The sequence below is a fragment of the Dermacentor albipictus genome, chromosome 1 (assembly GCF_038994185.2).
Source record: "Dermacentor albipictus isolate Rhodes 1998 colony chromosome 1, USDA_Dalb.pri_finalv2, whole genome shotgun sequence".
Classification (NCBI taxonomy): domain Eukaryota; kingdom Metazoa; phylum Arthropoda; class Arachnida; order Ixodida; family Ixodidae; genus Dermacentor; species Dermacentor albipictus.
This window is the reverse complement of record NC_091821.1, coordinates 322,454,475-322,482,111: the sequence shown is the minus strand read 5'-3', so window position 1 is coordinate 322,482,111 and position 27,637 is coordinate 322,454,475. Positions and strand designations below refer to the sequence as shown.

Here is a 27,637-nt window from a genome sequence, read left to right as displayed (position 1 = left end):
AAACTCAATAGACGATACATTTTGCCCGTCAGCTAATCATTGTTCAAGGCTTTTTGTGCTTGTGTATCTTCTTCCAGGACGTATAAACGCTGGTTCCAAGAGGCCATCTTTGGCTTACAGAGGAAGGCACTCCGGTGATGGATATTCCAAGTGGGTTTTCCATTCCAGTTCTATCAGTTTTTTGTTCAATTGTTCGAGAGCAATTTGCTTTTGATGGAGAACACTTACAGTTGTGCATACAGTGTTCATGGACATAGGATTTATCTTTGCAGCAGCAACCAAGTCTCTTCAAGGCGGACATCTCTCGGCACGGGTGCTTGCCCTGGCAGTTTTGCAGCCACCTCCTGCCCTGTGCACCGCGGAAACACACACCTCTGTGCCAGTGAGGCCAGTGTTCTCGAACGAGCGAACCAGATTATGATGTAAGTTGGCTTTTTCCTCTCTTTCACCTTGGCATGCTTTAATATGCAGTCAACATCTGATTTTTCCGACTCCCTATCAGCTTCGAAAACGTCCGAAAAATTGGGCAGTCTGAAAAATTGACTGCATGCCTTTTACTGCCCACAAGGCCTCAAAATGTCACAGCAAGGTCTGGAATAGCTCTAAAGGCCTCCCAGTACACTTATTAGGGGTATCGGTGCTCATACTGTGATAGGAGACAGCGGGTTCACGTGTGTATAATTAAGGATTACATACCATGTTCCCTGTCCATTGCCCCCAGTTGCACTTCTGGTATGCTTCACCACATAACATTGCTGATTGGGGCGAAGCTGACTTTTGGGAACCGGCATTATGCAATGCGCTGTGCTATCCAAGCTTCGAAGCCATTTGCGAGGATTATAAAGGCGGAGTCGGTGCCATTGCTAACGGCGATGAATGATTTCAATGAGCGATCGGATCTGCGTGCGATAGCGCCTGTAGAGGCGGCGAGATCGCGTTTCGGACCTGCGGTCATGACAAAAAGTCAGGAAAATCAGACAGTGAACGGTTCTTGCACACAAAATTTCAGATGTTCTTATGCATTGACTCTATGGGGTATCATGGTGGCGCCACGGAGGCACCTTTATTATTGGGCATGTCTGAAAAATCGGGCGTCCAGAAAATTGGTCGATGGCTGTAGATGTACTGTGTGACACACACGTGCAACAGTGTTCATGCCCACATAAAAAACTGCAGCATTATGATCTAGCTGTCTTTGTTACTCTGAGTGCACAGCTGACATACTCCATGCCAGCTGTGGCGAAGTTTTACTTTTGTCACTTATACAAACTGTTGTTGCTGATTCTTTTAATGCAGGAAAAACAAGAATACCAGGTCGCGAAACAGAGTGGACAAGGTGAAGGCACTGAACTGCTTTTTCTTTTGTTCAGAACTGAGTCCTCAGTGTTATTCTTTGGTGTATGTCAGATGCTCTGTTTATTTATTTGTAATATTTGAGCGTTGATGCTTACAGGGGCTCAAGAACTTGCAGAGTGTGAAAACAGTTGTTGGGAAGACACATCCTCACCCTCAACGCACAGGCAGAAAGCCCCCAACAGTCACTGCTCAGTTTCAGGTTGGTGGCTTAGCAGCCTTCACTGATTCAGCTGCATAAGGATAACCAACTGCTTTGAGCTGTAATTCTCAAAATAGTTGCTGTGCATCTAGGATATACTAATTTTACCAAGAGATTGTTGCATTCAATTCAAGGCACACAGCGCTCACTTGCATATATTAAAGAAATTGTTTCCCAGTGGAGACTTTTCATGATATATGAATGATTATTACACAGTTTGATTCTGCTTTGTTTGATTAGCATTACTTTACTTGTCAAAATAACTATTCTTTGTTCAGCACTTCTCTTTAAAACTGCAAAGCACAATTGACAGCTATTTGAGGAAAATTCAGTGAAAATTCAGTGAAAAGTGCGTAGTTGCAAAATTCCAGGAATACTGTTGACAGTAGCACATGACATTGGCTTAGTACATGACATTGGCTAAGAAGAAGGTGAGTTTTTTTTTTTTTTTTTGAACTTGTAAATCTAGAGCGGCGATTACTAAGCTGTCTATTATTATGTACTCGTGCTTGTGTTGCTTTGAGAATCTCTGCCACTTCAGGCGACCTGTTCTGTTTTGATTAGCATTACTTAGTGCCACATATGCTTCCTGTGCACCCTTTTTTCAGGTGTCTCTGAGTCACCTCATGGAAGCCCTTAATCAGGCAAATCCATTTTTTGTCCGCTGCTTAAAGTCAAACGCTGGCAAGGTAAGCAGCTCACTTTAATATTATTTAATTAGTGCTAGGTTGCATGCTCTGTTATGTAGTACCCTGTACTTGGAACCATAATATTAAAAATGCTAGTGGGAAACTTGGCATTTCCCTGAAATGAGGGGGGGGGGAGGCACCAAAAACATAAAAACCCTCATCACTAATGTTTATACGAACCTTTACTGAACATCTAAACTACCTGCGAAGAAAATCAGATTCTTTGATTCCATTTGCTCACATTTAAAAAAAAATTAAAAAAGTAGTTCTAACCTCTCTGTTCACTCCAAAACTGCCCTCCATACAATGTGCACTTCTACTCACCGTCACAGCTGCATTCTGCACAACTCGTGTGAAATGTGTAGTTCCGAGCTGAAAGCATCACCCCAGTTGTCTCTCTCGTCCTGTCTTGTTTTCATGCTCTGTTCTTAGCTGTAAAAGTGTACCAGCTGTAGCCAAACAGTCAGTTTTACTACTTTACAAGTTCTCTTAGAACTAGCTGCTGTACATTATGAACAACGAGCCTGGGCAACTTCAAGAATCCAATGAACGAAAAAAAAAAAATGGAAGGGGTAACACGATAAAGCAGTGGCACAGGTGCGCAGGGCATCATGAAGCATACTGAAAATACTACAAATTCTGACCCGAGATACAACTGTTATGGCAAGTCATTGGTGTCATAATTTTTTAAAGGTTAATGGCCATGCAAAAGAAGCAGCCTACAGTAGTTTTACACAGCTAGTAGCCAAAGGAACTTCAATGTTTTTCCAAAAACATTACGTGTTTTTCAACTGGAGGCATGCAAATGCATTTTTTTTTCGAACTCATTTGAATTCAAGTGATCCAGTTCAGGAAGCTCCGCACTGGTTCGAACCATTATTTTCACTCTGGAGCTGTACCGGAACCTAACTTTAAATGAACCCGAGCCCAAACTGAACCTGAAAATATTTTTATTCAACACACTGGTTCAAAAGAACTTGTGGAGTTTTATAAGTATGTTATTAAAGTGATTTTTTGTTGTTGAAAATTTGTTGTGTGATAACAATTGGTCTCATTTAATTTTGAATTGCTGCCATTCAATTGTTTTCAGATTATTGTAAGTAAAATTAAGAAATAGGCACATAAGACAGGTGTTATTTACAAACCAATGTCTAGTTTTATTACAGGCATGCTATTAGATGTTTTGTTTTATTGATGCACTGGAAAATTAATTGCGAATATGAGATACTTCGGTACTCCAAAGGAAGATAAAGTTAGCATAGTACAGAATTATAACACAAAGAACAATAGTTCAGTGGCATATTAGTGGTAAATACGAGATAAATTAATTGGGGGCATTATGGCACATATATTTTAGGTCCAGGATCCATGATTTCAACAGCGTTCACTACATTGCAAAGTGTTGTTCAGTACGTAGCTCACTTGACACACGTCCTGCCTCTTCTACGAGCGAAGTGCAACTGATGGTGGTCCAAATCAGACCACTGTCAGCTATGCCATGTATATATATATATATATATATATATATATATATGTAATATTGACGCATGCGCACACACACATACTCTTCTAAGCTCTCCCATCCCCTCTCTACCTCTACCATGTGATTGGCTCCCCCCCCCCCCCACACACACACGCGTGCGTGTACACACAAACGCACACTTTTTCCAGCTTGACACTCCTAATATATATAAAGCATTAAAAAATGAAGCAGCCATGTGCTGTCTCAATGAATCTTTGCTAATCTCTACAGCAATTCACGTACTAGCCACGGCTGATTGTCTGTGTGGCTGATCTCTGTGTGAACGTCAAAATTTCAGATCATTTGAAATATGCTGTGGAAGACGATCTTTCTGCTTTAACCATTGCAATATTCATTCGAATATAAGGCAAGGTTTTTTTTCCAGAATTCATAGCATCGAAGTAGCCCCCGGCCTTATATACGAGGTTGATAAATTCAGTTAGTGTTTCACTATGGTGGCAGCAGTGCCACATATCCGGTGATGCAGGTTTTAGATGGCAGCACAAATTGTAGCAGCTCCTAAACTTTGGCAGGGGACGTAGTCCCTCATTTTCGCACATATAACCTGCACCGAAAATTTTAAGGAAATTTATCGTGAAAGTGAGGTGTGGGTTATATGTAAATTTCACCTCGAGGTGTCATGAATTTTACATTATGGTGTGTCTTCATAGCAATGCGGCATGTGTTACCGTTAGGTCACACCTCAAGGGAATGTTTTCACCAATCCAGTTTTGTTATTTCCTAAGAATGAAGGGGAGGAGGGTTAGTTTTGATTGGTGTTTTGGGCAATCCTCACCAAATTTGAATACTCTGTCAGTTACTTTATATTGCCTTATATTGGTGTACGTACTTACGTTATTCAATTTGGGGGGTTCCTGAACTATGCATTTGCCTTATAATTGTGACTGCCTTTTAATTGAATAAATGTGGTAATTTCAGGCTGACACTTACCCAGCCACACTTTAGGAGGAAGAGTTTCACTGTTCTTTTTTTGGTGGCATTATCTTTTAGCCAGGTGTCTCAGAGAGTGAGAGCTTGTGAAGGCTTTTGTGAGCAAAGCTGCCTTTTTTTGCTACCTATTTATTAATTCAATTGTCAATGCAGCCATCAATCAGAATCTTCTGTACTTGGTAAAATAAGCCACTCATTCAAGAGGTATTAGGTTCATATTGCTGGTGCTTGAACCTGGAAACTTTGAAGTGCTTACTTCCTTTTTTTGTCACATGTTTTTCTCTCACATGTTCTTGTAGGAACTAATGTCAACTAAAAGTACAAGGTACTCATTGCAGACTGATGTTTGTTGCATTCTCTTCAGGTGCCATGCTCCTTTAACGAGGGTGTCATCCTCCAGCAGCTGAGGTACACGGGAATGTTGGAGACAGTTAGGATACGGCAGTCTGGCTACAGTGTTCGCCTGCCGTTCGAGGTAGAAGCATTTCCTGCAAAGAGTGTAATATGCTTTAACTTTTCCTTTCCGTGGTGGGCAGGCTTATTGGTGGCTCTGTGCCTGTTTCGCTTCTTGAGCAGGAGTTCATCCAGCGCTACAGGGTGCTGCTGCCACGTGGGCTCATCAGTTCCAGAAGTGACATCCGAGACTTCCTGCTTCGCATCAACCTTGATCGCAACAACTATCAGATGGGGAAGACCAAGGCAAGGGTCTTTTGTCAACATTTTTAACGCGACAAAAACTCTGCGGACACTTCAGCCACACTCGCAGCAGTGGTGTCATATCCTGCATAGACACATGTATAAAGTAAATCCCCGTTAACTCGAAGCTGTGAAAACCAGGAAAAATTTCGGGATAAGCAAAATCATGAAAATAGAAGTCCTCTGACTGCACTTAAACCACATGGAGCTTTTCAAAAATGCTGATAGTAATATTTTCAGTCATTTTTACATGCATTGGTACCAGAGACAGCAATGTCTGTGGGCAATGGTATTACTGGCATGTATGACACAGCATGTCTGGCACAGGGTCAATGCATTGTAATGAATTCTGGACAGTTTAACTTCAAAAACTGAAACTTTGGGAAAACAAAAAAATGACGCGGCATTTGTGCCTCATCGGTCGTGCAGACATGAAGCAGGCGTCCTTGTCAAGTTGCAATCTCACTAAAATGTTGTGGGCTCGCATGCTGGCTTCTTTTTACCCCAGCGCGTGGGCTGATTGAGCCTGCCGAAAAAGGGCCAATTATCTTGCCAAAGGTCACGATTAATACACTGTGACTGTTTTGATGTGTCAATGGCAGGAAAGAAAAATAAAATTGGGAGTTTCATCCAATGGGCGAAGCACTGACTGCGATAGCAAAGTTTAGCATTGTGCTTGAACGCCTCGGACAGCATTTTAGCTATACGCAGGTCTGACTGACGTGGATACGACATACGTGGGTGCACCAAAATTTCTGGCACCCTTAAAATCTTTAACACGTCGTGTAGGGCCCGTAGTGAAATGGCACAGGTGGCACTATGCTGCCCACTAAAAGAGCTGTGCCAGTAAAATTACACCACTTTCAGGTTTGCACAGTGACATTGTTTCGCACTTTTATTATTTAATAGTCTGATAAGGTTTAAGAGAAAAGGCGTGCGCTGTGAATATTTCGTTACATTTGTTTATGGGCCGCTATTCTCAAAATTATGAGGGATAATATAGTCAAGAATGCAAGACCTGTTATGAGCGACAGTAGTGATTGAATAGTGTAGCAATATAATGCGTATATACGTCATAGATAGGCGTATATAGCATACATATATCTACAGAGTATGTGCGGACCCCACACGGCGACGGTAACAGCGAAAATTCACTTCAAGTGTCCATATCAATTGCTATCGCAATAAAAATGCTGAGTCCCAGTTCATAGCTGCCATGTGACGCCACAACAAGGTGGCAGTGAGCAACCCAGCAAGTGCATGCGAGAATTGATAAATAGAAGAGGGAAAGATAGGTGGGGAGCACGGCTCAGTGTGGTGTCTGGCTTGGCTAATGAGCTGCTGCTGCATAAAGAGAGAGTGCAGATGACAGTGCCGACGCTACCCCATTGCCTTGCTACTGTTATTTTCAAAGTTGACATTTGGAGATGTACTGAGTCTGGCACCAAACTGAAAAACTTGAGGGTTAAGATATTGGGGGAAAAAAAATTGGGCTTAACCAATATTTCAAGATATCAGAGTTCCAAGTTAATGAGGGTAGGCTGTATACAGTTAAATCTCGATGTAACGAATCATTCGGGACTGCCGAAAATATTCGTCATTTTGAAATATTGTTGTAATGAAAAACTTGCAGTTATAAGCCAGTGGACAAACCTAGGATGGAAATGTCGTACCTTGGCAGTAGACACGCTTGCAGACAAGCATGCTCTCGAATGAAAATGTTTCACTCACTTTAAAGCTGCTCTATTTGAAGAAATCAGTGATCTGGCATGTGCAGCACGCACGCTGATTAGGAATGCGTCTACATCTTCCACTTTGTGCAATACCTCGTCGGGTACATCATTGCACCGAGCGATAAAAATGCAGACTTTGTTCATGTGCACTAAAATATCAATGTTCGACACGATCTCATCTTCTGTGTTTGGTGACCCAAAGTCGTCTTCCTTCAGGTAATCATCGTCGCTGGAGACGTCGTGAACCCAGTGAACAATCTCTAAGGTTGTCAGGTCCGCTGCCGTTAGTGCTGCGCTATCTCTCTCCACGTAGTCCTCGAAGAAAGAGACGACGGGCAGCAGTTCCACAACTTTGGTCCACAGGTCTCCTGGATTGTTGTCGGTCACCTCCAGGTCATCTTCAAGCTGCACAGGCACTTTGACAAGCCCTGCTTTTTGCAAGCAGTTGCTAATGGTGAACTCCACCAAGCACCTGTGAGCATTTCCACTGCCTGACGAATATTGATTGCAGTTGGCTGCTTTAGGCAGAGGTTGATAATCAACCGCTGCACAAGGCGATTATGAAGTTCTGCTTTCACACTCTTTATAATGCTCTGGTCTAGGGGTTGTATCAAGAACATGTTGTTTGATAGCAGAAACTCCAAGCGAATGTGCATAAAGCGAACATTCACAATGTGAGCAGAGCAGTTGTTGACAACCAGTAGAATTCTTCAGTCATCCCTCCTCATTTGGTCGTCGAGTTTGATGAGCCACACGGAAAAGAGTTCTCTGGTCATCCAGACTCGTTTGTTGGCGTGGTAGTCGTACGGTAAGACATGACGTTTTTCATGCAGCGAGGTTTCGCGTGCTGGCTGGTGTCGAGCAGTTTAATTTTCTTCGTGCCTGTTGCATTGCAGCAGTGCAGGATTGTCACATGAAGATGCGACTTCTTCCCTCTTTTGCACTGCTGCCTTTTGAAGTGCATTGCCCGGTCTGGCAGGGGCTGATAAAACGTGGTCTCATCCGCATTGAAAATATTGTCTTCAGAGTACGATTCAGCCACCTCTAGAAAACAATCATTGCACCAGGAATCCACGCCTTCTCTGTCAGCAGCCTTTTCCTCGCCTGAGACTACCTGCAAGTTATTCTGTTCCTTTGGCGGAAACTAAAAAGCTAGCCCGCACTGGCGTCAAACCCAGTTATTTCAAGTGCATTGGCAAATTCGCAGGCTTTTTCTTGTATCATTGGGCCAGACATGGGAACGTTTTGCAGTCCAGCATCTTTGAACCACATGAGAACAGCTTGGTCCACATTTTGAAAGTTTCCCAGTCGCAGCTGCTTTCTCGTAGGAGCAAGTTGCGATTCCCGATGAAGCTTGACAATCTTGTCTCGGTCTTTCAAAATGGTCGTGACGGTCAATGGGACAGTGCCACGCTGTCTGCACACAACGATTTGCTTTTTCCTTGCATTGATTTCTTACAATAAGTCCATTTGTCCTGTAGTGAAACCTGCTTTTGCTTCTTCTTGGCGCCGTTGCTAGCTGCATTCATCGCTGGATGGCACGCGAACATCACCAAACCTTTGTTGTGAAGTTCTTGGTAAAGTTTATTGTGAAGCAGTTGGTAAACGACATGGTGATGATGATAGCTACCGTGACAGCTACTGCGACATGATGATGACAGCTACTGCACTTGCGGTTTCTGTTTCACGTGAGAGTTGCGGTGCTGTTACTTTTAGCCAAATTCGTAACACTGATGTTCCTCAGCTATAAAGGGGAAAATAAACTACGTGTGTTATTCTGAAATATGCGCTGTATTGAAATTCGTAGTTCTGAAATCTTTTTACATTGAAAATATAGGCAACCTGGCGGGGATTCTTAAAATATTAATAAATTTGATAAATTCGTTAATGTGGGGTTCATAGCAAAGAGATTTCACTGTGAAACACAGAAACATGTGAAACACAGAAATACCGTTAAACCTCGACATAATGAAGTAGGTAAAATCAGAAATTTGCTTTGTTATATCAAAATTTCATTGTAATGAAATTTGATCTTTTATGCAAATAAGTAAAGTCACCGATCAAACTTCCTTACATGAAAAGAGGCCACAGAATTTTCCGAATTATTCAGTAATAAAATAAGCAAATTTGAATGATAAAACAATTCATTTTGATGAATTCGAGAGTCAGCTATAAATAATATGGTTTCATGCGATGTCAACGATATTTTTACATAGGCGGTACAAATTAAGCAAAGCCAGCCACGCCTTTGAATGCACTCCGCCCCAGTGGCTGATAGCGTCACCTGCACTGGGACAATGCTATCATGAAAAGTGCCGGCAATGGGGAGTGAATGCCTCTTGCTCCAATGGGTCACTGAAACTCGAGATTGCGCTACCTTCAATACTAAAGGCGTGGAAAGACAGCTTACATGGTGCCATGCCAACTCGGCAAGCCCACTCTTTGTACATGCTGCAGATTATCACTAAAACAGGCTGCATGGTTACGTATATGCTCAGCCGTGCTTACAGCCACTCGCAGCCATGGCCAAGACATGCGCCAGAAATCACGACGTGCGTCAACTTACCCCCCTCCGCCCCCGCCCCTTTTGGGCACTTGATCGCGTTACCGCAAGCTTGCTCTCCTCCCCATCTTTCCATATGGTTGCGTGGGGTGGCGGGACTTCTGCGTGAAGCCACCATCTTTCTTTCTCTCCCTTCACACTTTCACTCGCATCTAAAGCACCACAAAGTGCGCAGGGCGCGATAGGATCTTATTGCACTTTGACTTTATACGGAACATGGTGCAGTTTTACTTAGGTGGTCGCTCTTGTCGCGCTGTGCGCAATTTGAGAGGTACATTTGCAAGCAGCCGCTTGTAATTCAATCATTTGGCCATCCATGGCCGCAGAAATTTCCATTTATTGTCTCGGCATTCCTTTGCTGCAGAAGGGAAATTTCGTTATATTGAAATTGCATACAAGCACACTTTGTTATATTTAGGTACTAATCACATTGTGTTCTATGGCCAAGAGGTTATGAAAAGTTAAGGGCTTTATTGAGAATTTTGTTATATCGAGGTTTAACTGTACTACACAGATCACAGCTGCTGAATTGATTTGAATGAAATGTGTTTGATTTAAGAGATATTGCAGTTCTGTAAACTGCATCTCTTAAAGCATCTAATGTGGACAAATTTGATGGATGAGCATGTAACATGTGTACAAATGTTACTATGTTTGTGAGAGTTTTGTGAAAGTGCTCCTCGCAAATTAGTGGTATATTTCAGAGGGCTGTATAATAAATCAATTTTGTCCGCTTTAGATGTGTCAGTAGATGCAAAACAGAACTATGGTATAGCTTTCTGTTTTCTAGTTAGAGTTGTAAGTGTAATGCTTGTTTCCTTAAATATTATAATTTTTAACAATTTCTGTAGACATATTAATGGCCTAAAGCAATAGTGTACTCCCTACTGTTAGTAAATCAGTTTTCTTTCAAATCCAACTAACCTCAACAAATTTGATGCAGTGGATGCTGAGCCGAACAGCTTCTCAGTTCCCATGTATTTGGCCTTCACCATGTCCCCTAAGGCAATTTCAATGTTGTCTTTAAATAAATAAATCAGTAATGAAAGATAAGTGCTCCTGAGGTTAAGCTTTGTGACACTGCTCTTGGAACTTTCCCTGTGTTATCTCTTTCTGATGTTGCTGCATGCACTCTGGATGTTGATGCAGGTGTTCCTGCGTGAGAGCGAGAAACTGAAGCTTGATGAGCTGCTGCATCTCCAGATTCTTCAGCGCATTATCACAGTGCAGCGCTACATCAGAGCCTGGCTGCAGCGTAGGCATTTCCGTATGCTGCGTTCTGCGGTCGTCAGGCTACAGGTATTTTTCAATGGCTTTGGTCACGTCGTCAATTAGTGTCAGCATTGTGTTGTATAAACTAACTGATTTTTCTTTTGAGAGGCACCGTATGAAAAGAGAAGAATCTAGAAACTGTGGGGTCTGATGTGGGATTCTCACACCGTACTCTTGGGACAAAGGAACGACAACACAGTAGTGCAAACAATCACAAGGGCATTTATTGCACCTTTCATACATCAATGCCTGCTAGCCGAGTTGCTATCCACAAAACATGCTGATGGGCGCGCAACAAATCTAGAAGTCCGACTCACCGCGTCCTCGCGAGCGAATATGTTCGCTCCGTGCTGGATCCCAACGCCTGGTCGTTCGCGTGTATAGTCACGCGAATCGTGGTGCGTTCGAAGGCGGCCACGCGAGGCGGTCTCACAGAAGCATCGATCGCCGCGCGCGGAATGTCCGCGCTGTTTGCCGACCCGCCGGGAAAGAGGGTCGCTGCACGCGCGGCACGTCCGTGCTGCTAGCTGTCTCCAACCCAAAGAGAGAGCGCCTTGCCCCTCCCGCACCCAAGTAACCTCGCGGCGTTAGCAGCGCAACACTCGCGCCATCTCTCGCACTGCGCTTCAACCACATCAACCGCGCGGGCGTCACGCAGGCCACGCGGCGAAGCGGGAGTACAGGAGAGGCGCTATGCGGGAAAAACATCAGGGGAGGCGCGAGGGTTGCGCATCCCCACAAAACGAGTAATGTTAAGCAAAAGGGCATGAAGACTCTTGCTTGCTTTTTTATGTTATGCTGTTATGTTATGCTAGGAAATCAGGAAAAACGATTAAATGTCTTCTGTGGCACATAAAAGTTAAGGAAAAAGCAGGTGTGTAGTAAATATTTTTGAAGCACATAAGTAGCCTACACTGTTCAAACTTTTGGTATATCCCACCGATAAAGTAGCCACCACTTCCTCATAGTAGGAAATCTCCACTTTTGCTTCTGCCAGGGAACATGTGCTAGTGTAACTCTCATGTTCAAACAGCCCCAAAGTAAAATGGACAGACATCAGAAGTGCCACATATCGATAGAAAAAATTCAAGGCTGTGTTGTAAAGGCTTTCCACATTCGACAATTTTTTTCTTTTTTTTGTTAAAGGGGCTGACAACCAATTTTCATGGTACCATATATTTTAGTGCAATGGAAAGCTTACCGGTCAGAGCGTCTAATGATGAAGTGCTAATGTGGAAAATGTTGTGGAACATATTTTTATTGGAATTTTTCAATCTGCAGTGAGGATATAGTCGTCCACTGGAAGCATGCTAGAAACGGTGATAGGTCAGCGCGATAGCGATTATGCGCTGGCATTAGTGGGAGGCAGACAAGTGTGGCCGTGCTGTAACAAAATATGATTTTGTTTATCAAATATATGTCCCTATTATTCACGTTTTCCAAATTGTTAAATGATTTTTGCAATAATAGCTACATGTTTTCATGGTTTCTTGTCCAACTGCTTTGGTATTTAACCAGTCAACATAGTACCAATTGCATTGACAACGAAATGACGCCTTTACACGTCATACGGAGTTCAGCGTGTTTCTGTAGCCATGCCTGTGTTCTTGATTTCCGAAGCATAGAGTAATGTTCGAGTGTCTGATACTGTAGCAACTGCAATTTTAAGCAATAATTATGATTTGCTTAATAACAGCTGACTTATGTACAGTAATCTCATAGAATACTTCAGAAGTACCAAGATCTCACTGCCAGGTCTCGCCACTTACTGGTTTTTGAGACTATCTTTGCCAATTTACAATTATAATTCACACTTAAATTGCGAACAGCATGCTGGATTCTGTCACTATAAATCATGATCATTTAATTTCCATCAACGTCTCACAAAACATTGTGGCCAGTTGTCAGTGCCTTTAATGTTTGACGCACAAAAAAGCAAATATATGACACAAGAAAGCAGAAAGACAGCACAGGACCACTGCCAAAATGATTGGTCGCCAACTCGCCCAACTGTTGCCATTCCTGAAGGTAATTTTCGCCAACATATCTGTGATAAGTGGTGATTACAATTAAATTCAACAGCCTCTCAACATATATATGTAGTTTGATGATGGGAGGGGGAGGGGGGGAGGGGGGTGGTGTGCTGGATAAATTATTATAATCAGCCGCAGCCAACGATGGCATGCCTTACAGCATAGAAATTGTTGTATGATGAAATACCGGAATAATTACGTGTGCGTGCAAACACGCACACAAGTCAGCAACCGGTCTTTTGGTCATTCCCAGTAATTTGGATGCCTTGTGGAAAAATCCTTCGCCATCTGAATTTCCTGAATTTTTTCCATGACCACAGGTCCGGAACGGCGTTATAGAAGCCACCACCGCTGCCATTTTAATTATCTCGCCGCCTCAAACAGGCGCTTTCTTACATGCATATGCGCCGAAAGCCATAGCCACCACCGTGGCATGCTAGGTCTACCTGCCTCGACGTTCGCCAACAAGCGACTTTCCGGCGCTGTGTTTTTCTTTGAAAGAATTAGCCGCTGTTAGCTAGGGGGACTCCGCCTTTGTGATCCTCGCTAAGGGCTTTGAAGATCTGAAAGCACGATGAGTTGCATAATACCGGTTTCCAAAAGTCAGCTATGCCTCAATACAGCAGTATTACGCCATGAAGCATACACGAAGTATTGCGGGGTAAGCACACCAAGAGTGGGAAGGGGCAATTGTTACTGGGCTTGGTCGGTATTCCTTAATTATACACGCGTGCACCCGCTGTCTCTTGTCCTAGTAGGAGCACTGATACACCTAATAATTGCACTGGCAGGCCTTCAGAGCTATTTCGGACGTGCCCGTGACGATTTGAGCCCTTGGGGGCAGTAAAAGGCATGCATACATTTTTTGGGGGGACTGCCCGACTTTTCGGACATTTTCACGGCCCCTAAGGAGTCCAAGTAGTTGGACGTTGATGGTATCCTTATGGCATGAAATTGTTGGATGATCAAATACTGGAACTAATAAATGTATATGGCATGAAATGGTAGGATTATGAAATACCAAACCTATTGAATATTTATGTACATATATCCAATAGTACTGGTATTTGATCATTCTGCAATTTCATGCCATAAAGCACGCCATCTTTGGTCGTGACTAATTATAACGCTTTATCTGAACCTCCCCTTCTCCCTTGTCATGAGGTTGAATACAGCAAGCTAATTTTGTGTTTTCAAACATGATTAGGCAGTCCCAACAAACTGTGCATTATGCCAGAAGTGCTACATGAAGTTTGCTATGACGGGAACTGCCCAGTGTTAGCCTTTTCTGCAATGCCAACATTTATGGCACACCTTATGCACGCTGCCCTGTTTCATGTCGGCCGCAGCTCTTCACGGTGAGGCACGAAAGACAATCCTAGCTGCCCATACTGCGGATATGTAATAAAGAAAAGCATTACTTACATGGCTAGTGCATTCATTAAGAAAATTTGGCCTCAGTTGTTTTGTTGAATTTGCCATCGTGCAGCCCTAAGCACGTGCTTTCAAAGGCGGGGGAGGGACCAAATAGCATAATTTGCCTCTCCACTTCTGAAAGTGCCCTCCCGCCCAGTAAATATGCCTATGGGTGTTCAAGGGATCCCTAGTGCATTCATCATTTATGACCTCTTTCTTGGAGCATTGCTTATTGTGGCACTCTTTAGAAACAGCTGCACTACCTGTAAAGATTTTCAGAAAAGTGGGATAAGTTGAATGCAGCTGCTCTGTTGCCTTTTTCCTACCCCTTTCCTCAGTGTCACGCGAGGGGCTACCTGCTGAGAAGGCGCTTGGCACTGGAGAGGGCGCAGCATGAGGCGGCCATTGTGGTGCAACGAAGCTGGCGCCGATACAGGAACACTCGAAGAGTCCACCAGCTGCATCACTCTATTGTGGCATTCCAGGCTTCCTGCAGGGGATACCTGTTCAGGAGAAGGTGATGGAGACACTGTGCACTTTGAGGCAGCTTCTTGAAAACTAGGAACAGCATGGAGTACAGGATAAGATGAGGCAGAATGCGAGGTCTGTCTGACAAACACTCATATTTGAGCACACGTGTCTGTACATCCTTCTTTTTTTTCTTGCAATATGCTCAGTTCTGTTTCTCAATTTCAAGAGGAATAATCAGAACGGATGGATTAGTAGTACTGCCATTCAGGATAAAAAAAACTACAGTCGAACCCGGATATATTGAATTTGAGAGGAAAAAAAAAGTTCACTATTTAGGTAATTCAGTATATAAAATATAAATAACAAATCAGTTCTGTGGAATCCCACAAGGTCGAGTAAGTATCATGAAAGGAAAAAATTTTCATTTACCCGTTCCGGTATTGGTCCGTCCTGGTATTGTCATCCACCCGTCCCGGCGTTGGTTCCGGTTTCGAATCCCAGACTAGGACAAATTTTTCTTCAGCTGCGAGGCTTTCTTTCTCAGAAGCCCGTATGGGCTTCCTTTGTAGCTTCGTTCTAAATTCAGGCGGATGACAATTTTTTCCTTTCATGATACTCCACCTTGCGGGATGACGCAGAACTGATTTGCCATACTCTGTGTCCCTGTGCTTAGAGTTGTCAAATAATTCGTCCTTGTGCTTCGGTCTGCTAATTTTTTGGTTAGCTCGGATGGTAGAGTGACCACCCTGGAAAACCGTTGGTCCCGGGTTTGAATCCCGGACGAGGATGAATTTTTATTCAGCTGTGAGGCTTTCTTTCTGAGAAACCTGTGTGGGCTTCCTTCGTAGCTTTGTGCTACATTCGGGTGGATGACAATTTTTCCCTTTCGTAAAATAAAGATATTATGCATAAATTTTGGGGGGTATTTTGCAGCTGTTCGATATGCACATTAATTCGTTATATGTGGGTTCGATGTATTTAGGTTCGACTGTGCTAGGATAGATGACTGGTAGCCACATATTTTTCTCTTTATCTAGAACCATTTGTTGTTTTTTAAGCTGTGTAGACATTTGCTATGTCTATCCGAATATGAAGTGAGGTTTCTTTCCCCAAAAATTTCTTATCCTTATCCCTGAAACAAAGTATTTTTTGGCCAAGCCATAACGACAAGCCAAGCTAAGCTGAGGCTGGCAAGCATGCACATTTGCATATGCTACGCCATACATTTCCTATGTATCTGAATTTACTTCCGTAATCTGATTAATAGTGACCTGGTCTTGGGCAACTTTGTTGTCTTCTGTTATGAATTTTTGTTGCTCAGAATCATCTAGCTCCAGCCTTGTTATCTGTGCCAATGAAGGCCACAATGAAGCGAGGGAAGTACCAGACAATGAAATTTTCGAAGAAACCACTGGTCATCTGGCTGACAGAAAACTAATGACTTCTGTTAAGTTCCCAGGAAATGAAAATTTGGTGTAGTTACTGACCATACTTTTTCCTGTCTACAGTGACAGCATTAGAATGGCTAAAATACAGATGGACGTAGTCGCATGCAAACATGTGAATACAGCACTGTATTCATGAGCTTGCTTGGTTACTTGCAGAGTAAAGACATTTTCTTTTTCCTAGTAAATTCATTTTTTTATAATGCGGAGTCTGACTAATATATTGGCTACTGTGTATCGTTTTATATTAATATGTGTGCTTTTTCTTTTTTGTATTCCTCGACTGCACCCTTGTGTTATAATCCTGACAGCATTATAATCAAATAACTATGGTAGTCTGTGCAATCCGTGTATCTTCTATCAGTGTTCTAACTCGAATGCATAGAAGGTGCGAGATTGAATGCCCTCTTCTTGGAATTCAGGCTGGCCAACAGTCAGCAGCAGCGCCGAGTCTCAGCCTTCCGAGGACAGAAGGAGGCCCTGCTTCCCAATGGCATTGCAGGTGTTGAACAACTGCTACGTCGTTCCATCGACTCAGAAGAGTGCGTCCCGCTTTTCTTTTGATGTGCATGACACTTTGAATGTGACCTTTCCCTCCACAAAAAGAAAGAGGGAGAAGATAAAAGAAAATTCAACAAGAACATGACCCCGTCGTGCTTGCAAGTTTTAATGGGTATTGATGATTGTGGCTCTTAGTATGAGCTATGTTAGAGTGATTGAGCGCCTGGCTGAGAATATAGTTTGCAAGGTTGATTGAACTGTATGACATTTACTGGTGCATGAAATAAGTGGCCTGGAATTGATATCTCTAAAGCAGTTAGCTTTAAAATGCCAGTGTTACATGACAAAAAGTTTGGAGAACAAAAATGGGATTTTCACTTTTAACTGTAAACTATGGTTATTACATGACAAATCAAGGTGTGGAAATCAAACTTGGTGGATGTTTTCTTTTCATTGAATTTATGATGCACAGATCTATGTCTTCCGTTTCTCTAAATGTCCTTTGTCTGCATGTGGTCATGAGTCATGAACATAATGTGGAGGTGTGAACATTTAGTAGACATTCGTTATAACTGTGTGCTTTGGACATGCTCTGTGATGCCCAGGAGTACACACGAGGATTCCGAAAATGAGAGTGTGGCATCAGAAGGTGGTGGCAACGGCTTGGCCTCGCCACCACTATCTCCCGGAGCTGAAGGCTCTGTGATGATGCGTGGGGAAGGCACCTTCAGGGAGAAGAAGAACCTGATCCACAAGCTGAGCACAAGTGAGGCCAGCAACCTCCCACTGAAGGGCAAGGAAAAGGTGGGCATTTCCACTTGACACACTCTCGCATTGGGTATGCAGAACGATTTAAGTGCTTACCTGCTTACTCAAGGTATTTTATCAGCTCCATGCAAATAATGTGGAGAATCTTCCTAACACACTCAATACTGAAACAGACAAGAAGGTTTGTTAAAAACAAAAGAAAAGGAAAGTCATTTGGGATATCTAGAGGGCTGATTAATGTGTCTTGCTTTTCAATATTGTAGTTACCTAAGCTGTTTTAGGTGACCTTGTTAGGTGGCCTTTCAGTGGGCAGTGCCCCTCCTGGCTCAGCCAGTTGTCTGTTGTGATGACTCAGCAATGCAGGTCTCTTTGCTGTGTGGATAGTCCATGACATTTCCATTACTCATGTTGTGCTACTGGTGACATATGCAGAAGGTTGACTGCAGTGAATTGTCAATGCGTTGGGCTCTGAAGGATGCACGTGACTGCCAAAACAGCGTAGTGAACAATCGGTTGTGCTCATGTGGTACGCACAACAAATATTTGTGGCTGTGCTATTATTGTGACATTCTTCTGCAGAAAAAGTGGTAGTTCGGTATCGTGATGGGTTGCTCTTCCATTTCAGGTACCCGTCAGAAAATGCCTTTCAGAAATAACTCCGGACAACTCGTTCAACAAGGAAGTTCCTGAACAACAGAAGAAAAGGGTAAAGGGGCCACCAATGCCAAATTTCTTATCACTTCATGGCAACTTTCTTTTTTTAAGAAAGTTCTAGAAAAAGTTGAGCATAGGGCCAGTCGCAGATAATTTACCTCATGTAATTCACAGAAAGCTGCCAAGCACCATTTTATTGCTGTACACTCAGTTATGTAGGCTGTTATTGCACAGTTCCACTATTCCTTTAATAGTGTGCATTTTTTTGTTAATACAGCATCTTTGGAAACTTCCTTTGGTAATGCAGCAGCTACCCGCTGTGGTGGCTTAGCCGCTATGGTGTTGCCCTGCTAAGGACAAGACTGTGGAATCAAATCCCAGCCGCGGTAGCCGTATTTTGATTGGGACTAAATGCAAAAGTGCCCATGTCCCATGCATAGGGGGCACGTTAAAGATCCCCTGGTGGTCAAAATTAATGCGGAATTCCCGCACTATGGTGTGCCTCATAATCAAATTGTGGTTTTGGCACACTAAACCCCATAATGCATCCTGTGCATGAGATTTTGGGAATCTACAGTGCCTGCTTTTTATACTTTGAATGTTCTCTTGAGGTACCACTGCAATACTCTCATTTACATTGCACCGTAGTCCTTGCTGGTACCTGCATGCTTGGCCTGACCACCAGCCCCTAAAAATGTCAAAATTCAATCATTTCTGAGAGGGTGAGAGGGTTAAACTGATATTAAAAAAAAAAAAATTGATGGTAAGAGAAATATAAGCCTTTGAGAGTTATTTATTTTAAGAAATGATCTTAATATTTTGCCTTAATACAGTTTATGTTGTGTGCTCTCTCAGGATGAAGTTTGAATGACATTATCGAAAATCTTTTAAAATTCTGATGTGCTTGACACAGCTTGGGTCTGTGAAACTTGGACAGAGTACTACAGTGTAATCAATACAGTAGGGCTATGCTTTTCTTAGGGAGACATGTCCATCTTAGGCCTGGTCACTTTGCTTTTACAGCATTTTTTTTTTTTGTTACAATGAAGCATTCTCTCCTTGCGTTAGGAAAAGTGCTGCACTTTGTCTAGTGGTTATCACAGAAGCTTGCATCAGAGAGACCAGACCTCCAATTTTGGTGTCGCCATTCTCTCTCAGAGCCCATCCGGGTCTAGCCAGCAAAATAACGTTCAAGAGGACAGCAATCTCGGCTTGGTGAAGGAAGAGATGAAGGGTCCTCTGCACAAAGCACGCAAGCACCTGAAGACCTTCATCGGCAGCAAGAAGGACAAGAAGGAGAATAGGGACGACACGGACGAATCGGGTGGAGAAGATGCCCTGTCACTTCGTTCTGAGGGTGAGTATATCCAGATAATTATGGTAATAACACATATCGTACCCATCACTGTGGCTCATTGGCTATGGCATTGCACTGCTGAGCAGTAGGTCATGGGTCTGGTGGTTACCAGCTGCAGTGACTGCATTCTGATGGGAGCAGGGTACAGAAAGATACTGTGCTTTTTTTTTGTTCTTTTTCCTTTTTCTTTTCAATTCAAGTTTGTTACGTACATTAGGAATTATACAGAGTTGTGCATATACAGAAGGAGGTCCCAAGGTTTATTCACCATTGGTGGGACCTCTTATGCAAGTAAAACGAGTAAAACTACAAAGTAAAAAAGCAAAGCAAAGGAAAGAGAGCATATATATTACAAAAGAAAAATACATGCATAAGTGCATCAATAATGTTCACTGGTAGATGGATTATGTATAGTTCATAAACAGAAGTTGTTTCAGGCTTTTCTTAAACATTTGTAAGGAAGATACAGATTTCATATAAGTGTGTAAACTATTCCAAAACATTACTGAAGAAAAAAGTAACATGGATCTACCATTATTAGTATGGATACTAGGCGTGAGCAAGTTACGATGGGTAGTGAAGTGAGTAGAATTAGGTTTAGAGAGCACATATTGTGGGAAAATGTCTAAAGTGAGGTCATAGTTATAAATTTTAACGGATGTAATTCCTATATTATAAAAATAAAGGCTGGACAAAGCTAAGCTATTAAGATCAACAAAAATGAAAAAGGAAGGTGAAAACCATAGAGGGAATTTGATAATGCGAACTGCTTGTTTCTGGAGTTTAATAAATGGGGAGAGGTGAACGGAATATGTATGACCCCATGATGAGATGCAATAGTTTGCATGGCCGTGTATAAACGCGTAGTATAGTGTTGTGAATACATGGAGGCGGAAGTAGAACCTGGTTTTAAGTAGGGTACGTATGCCAAAATATATTCTAATGCGGACTGATCAAATGTGTTTAGGAAACCGAAGATGGGTGTCAACAATGACTCCAAGAAAAGTAACATGATCAGATGAAGTAAGAGCCTGGTTGTTGATGAAAAAACAAGGAGACATGGTTTTCCTGTTTAGTGAATGAAAAAGCATAAAAAATGATTTAGAAGGTTTATTGATAGCCGCTTTGCTGCACACCACTGCACTAGGGAATTTAAATCTGAATTTAAATCAGAAATTAAAACATCAAGATCAAGGCTGTCAGCAAAGATGGTGGTGTTGCCTGCATATAAAATACACTTAGAGCGAGAAAGGAAGGAAGGCAAGTCATTAATATAGGTTGAGAAGAAAAGGTGCCCTAAAATAAATCCTTGGATAACACCTTTAATAATATATGAGGGATTAGAAAAACAATCATCAACAACAACATATAAAATACACTGCATATAAAATACACTTAGAGCGAGAAAGGCAGGAAGGCAAGTCATAATATAGGTTGAGAAGAAAAGGTGCCCTAAAATAAATCCTTGGATAACACCTTTAATAATATATGAGGGTAGGGTTTAGAAAAACAATCATCAACAACAACAAGCTGCCGTCTATTAAAAGCTTTTCAGCAGTGTTAGCGCTGGCCCAACTCTGAAGTTTCAAAAAAAGAATGTTATGGTCAGTAGAATCAAAAGCCCCAGAAAAATATAAAAACAAAGAAGCTGAAATGTCGTCATCATCAATGTAAGATTTAATATTATCCGTGAAACATACAATGGCAGCGTCAGTAGACAACCCTGAATGGAATCTAAACTGAGAAGGAGTTAGTATGTTAAATTTCATGATAATTTCAGATAATTACTTGTAAGTACTTGTGTAATCTTGTTTTATCAATTTCTCTAGAACTTTGTCAAGGAAGGGAAGAACAGAAATCGAACGGTAATTTTCAGATAAAGATTGGACACCTTTCTTATAGACAAGTATGGCCTTCGCAACCTTGAGTTTGGCCTTCACAACCTTGAGTTGGTCAGGAAAAGCACCAGAACTGAAAGTAAAGTAAATATGTGGCTTAAAAAGGGTGAGATTGTAGAACAAAGTAATTTTATGTGTTTTGCAGAGATGTTGTCCAGGCCAGGGATAGTTTATTTTAGACCTAAAATGACGGATTCAATTACTTCAGGGTTAGTGGGTTATAGAAAAAAAGATTGTGGTCGACAGGCGAAGGAAGGAGAAAAATCAGGGCTGTCAGGGAGGGTAGTATCTGCCGAAGAGTAATCACTGAAGGCATTAGCTATCTTATTCGGGGATGTTATGATTGCGCCATATATAGATAGTGATGTAATAGGGTCATGTGAATCAGAATTATTTAAGAACTCATTTACCAACTGCCATTTTCTTAAAGTATTATTACTGCATTATTGAATTTGGTCTTCATAATAGCTGTGCTTTGCATATTTAAGAAGTGTGGATAACGTGTTTGAATAATGCTTATATTGTGCTTTAAGGCACATGTTGAGAGGCTGGCACTTGTTTTTTTTTTGTCTCGGTTGTCCTTTTTTCTTAAATGACATAACAGAGAATATGATAGCCAGGGGCAATGGGGAGCATGATAATGGTGCTAATAATGGGTGATAATGGGACGGTAGTGCATGATCTCACAGCAGTGTTAATAATGGGGGTAACTTTCGTTAATGCAACTTCAGGATCTATAGCTTCAAGAACTTGCAACCAGTTGGCCTCTTCAATAATTTTAATGTGCTTGTTGTTATCAAAATTGGTTCTTAAGTGCAATTTATTTACTTGGGAAATAGATTTGACAGTTGACAGAAATATAGGGTAATGGTCCGTAATATCTGTTTCAGTAACACCAACTTGAACAGGTATTGTGAAATTGGAGATAAATGTGGTCACTGTGAACTGTGAACAACTTTATGGATAGTGTCTAGGGTCAGTTATAAGACAGTGGTAGCCATAGCTATAGATGCAGTGGAGGTATTCTTTTGTCAGAGTGTGAGAATCTTCTAATATGTTCATGTTAATATCACCTAGAATTAAAATATTTTTATTTTCTCTAAACAGGTGATGTAGTATGACTGACAGTTCAGTGAGAAAGCTGGGAGGATCAGAAGAAGGAGAACGATAGATAGAACCACAGACCACTTTGCGATGGTTGTTAGTTATGGCAAGTGTATCAAATTCTGCAGAAACTGACTCACACTTAGGAATGCTCAGAGTTTCATTTTCATTTTCATTTTATTTCCTTAAAGGCCCCATTGAAGGGGTATTACATAGGGGGTGGGTACATACATACATAAAGAAATTGAAGGCCATATTTTTATTACAGTTAGGTTGTGACATCTCATGAATGATTAACTATTTAAACATGTGCATGTTAGACCCTTTATATGCATCCAGGATGTCTACCAACAGGTAAAACTGGGAATTCTCAGGGATTTTGAGTAGTCTGGAAATACTCCGGGAAAATTCAGGGAATTTCTGCTTCTATCAGGGAAAATAAGCTGTAATTTTATTGAAAAGGGCACAAAGGTGGTGCTAATGCTCGCCTGAGTAAGAGAGGAATCGTAACGAATTGACTTGGATGCTGTGTTGTCGGCTGGAGGAGTTTGCAGTGTACAGTCGATGGCAGATTTTTGGACATGCCCGATAGTTCGGATGGCTTCGCGGCACCGCCACATACCCCAGAGAGTCAATGTATAGGAACGTCTGAAATTTCAAATGCAAGAACCCTTTGCTGTCAGATTTTCCGAGCTTTTTTCCGTAACTGCAGATCCGAAACGGCATTAATCAAAGCCACCACCGCTGCTATTTTAATTATCTCACCACCTCAAACCGGCACTCACACACTCAGATCAGCTGACAGCCATAGGGCACCTTCAATGGTCAGGCGATGCAGTGATCGGCTCAGCCTTCAGCACCACTGTGTCAGCTCCGCGAAACACCAAGGCAACCACTGCTACAAAGGCATGCTTTTATGGTGCTGCTCTGAAACGTGTTGGTCATTCTAAATTGTAGTTTTAAGGGAATTGAATTCATCGAGGTCCATTTTGGACCACTGAAACTTGAGAAAGGGCAGCAGATTTGAAAGGGCATCAGACGTTTTCGCGGCCCCTAGAAAGACCGAAAAATTGGACGTTTACTGTATAACAGACTAAGAGGATGCTTCAAATGGTCTGCGGGGCAAATGCTGGCCGGAAGGAGGATAACACAAAGGACCAACGCAATGAGGAATGAACAGAGAAGGGGGTGGGCCACTGCTTATTTGAAGGAGCTTTAGCTCAAGAAACAAAGTGTTGGCTGACGCCGAGATGCAGATGTCTCTCACTCAAACCAAAATAAGCTCTTTAAAGCAGTGAAATTAAACACTGAGGCGTTGTGCGCGTGCCGAGAGTATGTCAGGACAGTTGAGTTTGACTTCCCAGCTGCTGACAGAGAGTTTGGAGCTCAAACCAATGAGCTTGCTATCAGTTGATAGAAATAGCTCGTACTTGAAAATAATTGCTTGTGTATGCATCTCCTTTTATTTGTATGTGAAAATCTTCGACTCGATTTGCAATGGGCTTTACCATTTTTTTCAAAGATAGTGTCACACGATAGTGACGTATAAAGAACACAGTAGCAGTACTGTAAAAGACGAAACTAACTTTTATTGGGCGATCCTGTATCCACAAAAACAGGCTACACTTAAACAACAGTGACAGCAGTGAACAAAGTTGGCGTTTGTCAAAATCTGATCAGCGGATCAAGCGCGTCGGCTTTCATACATCAGTCGTCGAATGTTCCAGAGTAATCGCTGGGACTTGCGTGTCTTCCACAAAGTTCTACACGACTCGCGTCGCGCACACAACCAATCAGATTACACAATGTTCAATGACAGACAGCGGATGGAACCATCAACAACATTCCACAAACTTCCGATACATCCAGGTGCATCCGGCGCTGTGCGATAACATTTGTTAGGCAGTGAAACGTGGTTGCCCGATAAAGATAAACAAGTACACGTGTCAATAGTTTATTTGCTGTGCATTTTACTAACCCATCCCTTCCGTTTTATTTTTGAATAAAATAAACACTACTCCTTGGTATTCAAACTGCATTAAGTCAAATTTTTTTTTTTTAACATGTGTGTCAGCTCTTCTTGACATAGAACAAAGTTCTGTGTCACTCGTGAATTTTACAATGGCACTCAAAGAAAACCTGGAAACCTCGGGGAATTTGTAAATGTCAACTTGGTAGGCACCCCGGTACCACCATTACGATGGCAATCTTCTCATGAACAACCTGATAGACCGTAAAGGTATTTATCTTCAACCGAAAGCCACATTTCAGATAGACCAATAATCAAGAATGGACAGTAAAAAAAAAACTAACGAAGGCCAAAATCTCAGTATAATTTTTATGCAAACTGCGGGCATTCACATGAATTGCAGAAAAACCTGCAGCATTAGGTGTGATCATGTTAGCATTATGCCGTGATATGTACGCCATCATGAATTTGTTGAAGATGCTTGTACAAATGACATGATCTAGGCATCCCTGAACACCTTAATATCGCACAAAATGCAATAAAGCCGCATTTCCTGCATTTTCCGTGCTTTGATAGTGACATTGTCAGTCCAGAGGAACGACCATTTATGTTGTAGGAAAGTGCGTTACCAAACAGAACATTATTTTCAGGGTTCACATGACAGTTAAGATAGATTGGCGTTCTATGGGAGTCAGCACTTTGCCTTTCACTTACCTCATTCGACAAGTGCGCAGACGAGGATGATGTGCAGGAAAGGACAAGACAACTTGTCGAAGGGCGAGCCTTATGACCTTTAATAAGAAATGTGGTGCATTTGTCATGAGAACAATAATGCACTATTAATTTGCTTTGGTCAATATTGTGCGTTGGAACCCTGTGGGCCATATCACTGCCTGTAACTTTACAGCCAATTTTCTCACCAAGGGCTTCAACAATCTTGACGCAGTCTTCTCCTTGCGTGGCAGGGATGCCTTTGATTTCAATGTTGTTGGAGCAAGAGTAATTCTCAAGCTGAAAAACCTTGCGCTGGAGCATTTGGTTATCTTCGACTAAATTGTTGTTTGTGGTAGCCAGAGATGCATTTTCCTCCTTCACAGATACAAACTGTTTACTCTTGTAATCTAAAGAATCCTTAATTTCATTTACTTCAAACTGAAGCTGTTTCACATCATCTAGTTCATGTCTAGATACTGCAACCTTGAAGGTTCCCAATGTTTCAGACATGTCACTAAGGTTTGCATTTGAAAACAGCTTTAAAATAATCAAAATCCTTACTTAATGCAGCAATAGTGCGAGCCATAACAGCAAAAGTGATCGGAGATCTGCAGTCAAAATAAAAACACAAAGAAAAAAAAGGCAATTTCTTCATCTGTGTTCGAAGAATAATTGAGGTAAATGCAGGGGCCGAAGTTGACTGCAGTGTCTGATCGCACATTTTGAAGTCGTCATTGAAGTTTGGTGGGGAAATTTTATATAGCCAAGACTTGATGATCCTAGAATCTTGATGTGGAACCCAGTGTCACCACAGGTGCGTAAAAACCGAAAAAGCAGTTGGTACCAGGCACGTGTCCCAGGACCGTCTGTCACCAAAATTCGTGCTCTGAACCACCAAACAGCAGAAACCATGCATAGAACACCAGAGTCCACTGTGTACGAAGAATAGTCGAGTTAGATGCAGGGGTCGAAGTTGACAGCAGTTTCTGATCACATGCTTTGGGTGTACATTGAAGTCCAGATGATCAATATTAGTATGGAACACTCCACTATGGCAACACTCATGACTCGCTGTGCAGTTTTGGGATGCACCCTACAGTTTAATTTAATCCATGACATGAAGGATGTGTCTGAACCTTGAACAAGTGCTACCTAAATGCATGTTGCAGCAAGTGCAGCAGCAGCAGCAGAGTTGGTGGCTGCACATTTTGTTAGTTTTTAGGGACTGATTCCTAGTTTTTCTAAAATTGGTTTACTTCAATGCTGTTTCCTAGAAAACCGAGTAACAATGGAGTAAGAACTAATTGTGCATGAGAAACTATGTGAAGTATTTTGTTCCTAGCATTCGGTACAGTTCTATCATAGTTTTGGGCAACATGACTAAGCAAGGACAAGAGAGTGTGGCAGACTTGTTCCTGATTGCTGGGTCTTTGATTTGGCATAGATCTGTGACCATATTCAGCCTGAACACACGAATTTCTTTCACTGATGTCTAGTCTTCAGGGCATTACAAAGCCAAAACCCTTCTCACATGATGAAAACAGGGTCTATGGCTGTGGCAAAATGAAACAAAAAATTACTGAAGTAAGCTGTGTAAACAAAGCTTAGTATGCGAAGGATCCAGTGGAACTTCGTCAATACGATGTCTTATGCGGTTTCAATCTGCTTCCTCCAGGTCTTTGTACAGAACCCATGCCTGGAGAGAGGAAGCAGTCGATGCCACACTCACTCAAGCCTTTCAGCACCCGGTCAAAAAGTGAGCTTTGTTCGGTGTGCAGACGCAGCATGACCCTCTTCATCAACCAGGGAACCAAGTGCTCTCGTGAGTGATGCCTTTCCAGGAGCAGTTTTTCTGATTTTTATCATCTGGCATTATAGATTTCTTTTGCTCTCTTTTCTGCGCAAGTTCTTGCCACCAGTAGTGATGTCGACAATGTGTGGGCACCTATCTCATAATGTGTGCTCACTTGTCAGAGGAGTCTGGCATACTGTTTGCTGTGGTAGCTGTTGAGGGGTAGTGCAGTTTCACACAATGTGACTAAGAACATGTGGTTTGCATTCAACGGTGTGTTTTCATCTACACTGAACACAGTTTGTACCACAAGAATGGCTGTTCAACAGGAAAGACAGTTGATACATATTTACATAGGAGGCTTGATTTGGTTTAGGGAGTGAATTCTAATTTATTTAATTCTAGTTTGGTGTTTCCTTTCATAGTGTGTCGAACTGCCTGATCTGGCTTGGTCACCACTAAACACATGAGCAGAGTCAGCGTAAAGCCATGTTGCAGTGCTGCAGACACTGGTGCTGTCCTGGTTGACAAGCA

General features: G+C 42.1%; 1 protein-coding gene across 2 annotated transcripts in view; it reads left to right on the top strand.

The window, feature by feature from the left end:
- Positions 1–27,637, top strand: part of LOC135919417 (unconventional myosin-IXb-like) — an 80,969-nt gene that overhangs the window by 29,296 nt on the left and 24,036 nt on the right. The window contains exons 16-29 of one of the 2 annotated variants that reach the window (XM_065453240.1): positions 78–150; positions 276–422; positions 1,297–1,336; positions 1,454–1,555; positions 2,164–2,244; positions 5,082–5,192; positions 5,294–5,416; positions 10,859–11,008; positions 14,769–14,947; positions 16,769–16,888; positions 17,453–17,651; positions 18,241–18,321; positions 19,428–19,626; positions 26,987–27,133. In XM_065453240.1, coding sequence (XP_065309312.1) covers positions 78–150; positions 276–422; positions 1,297–1,336; positions 1,454–1,555; positions 2,164–2,244; positions 5,082–5,192; positions 5,294–5,416; positions 10,859–11,008; positions 14,769–14,947; positions 16,769–16,888; positions 17,453–17,651; positions 18,241–18,321; positions 19,428–19,626; positions 26,987–27,133 — 1,752 coding nt within the window. Of the gene's footprint in view, positions 1–77; positions 151–272; positions 423–1,296; positions 1,337–1,453; positions 1,556–2,163; positions 2,245–5,081; positions 5,193–5,293; positions 5,417–10,858; positions 11,009–14,768; positions 14,948–16,768; positions 16,889–17,452; positions 17,652–18,240; positions 18,322–19,427; positions 19,627–26,986; positions 27,134–27,637 lie in introns of both variants that reach the window. The other variant, XM_065453239.1, reaches the window with a different exon arrangement.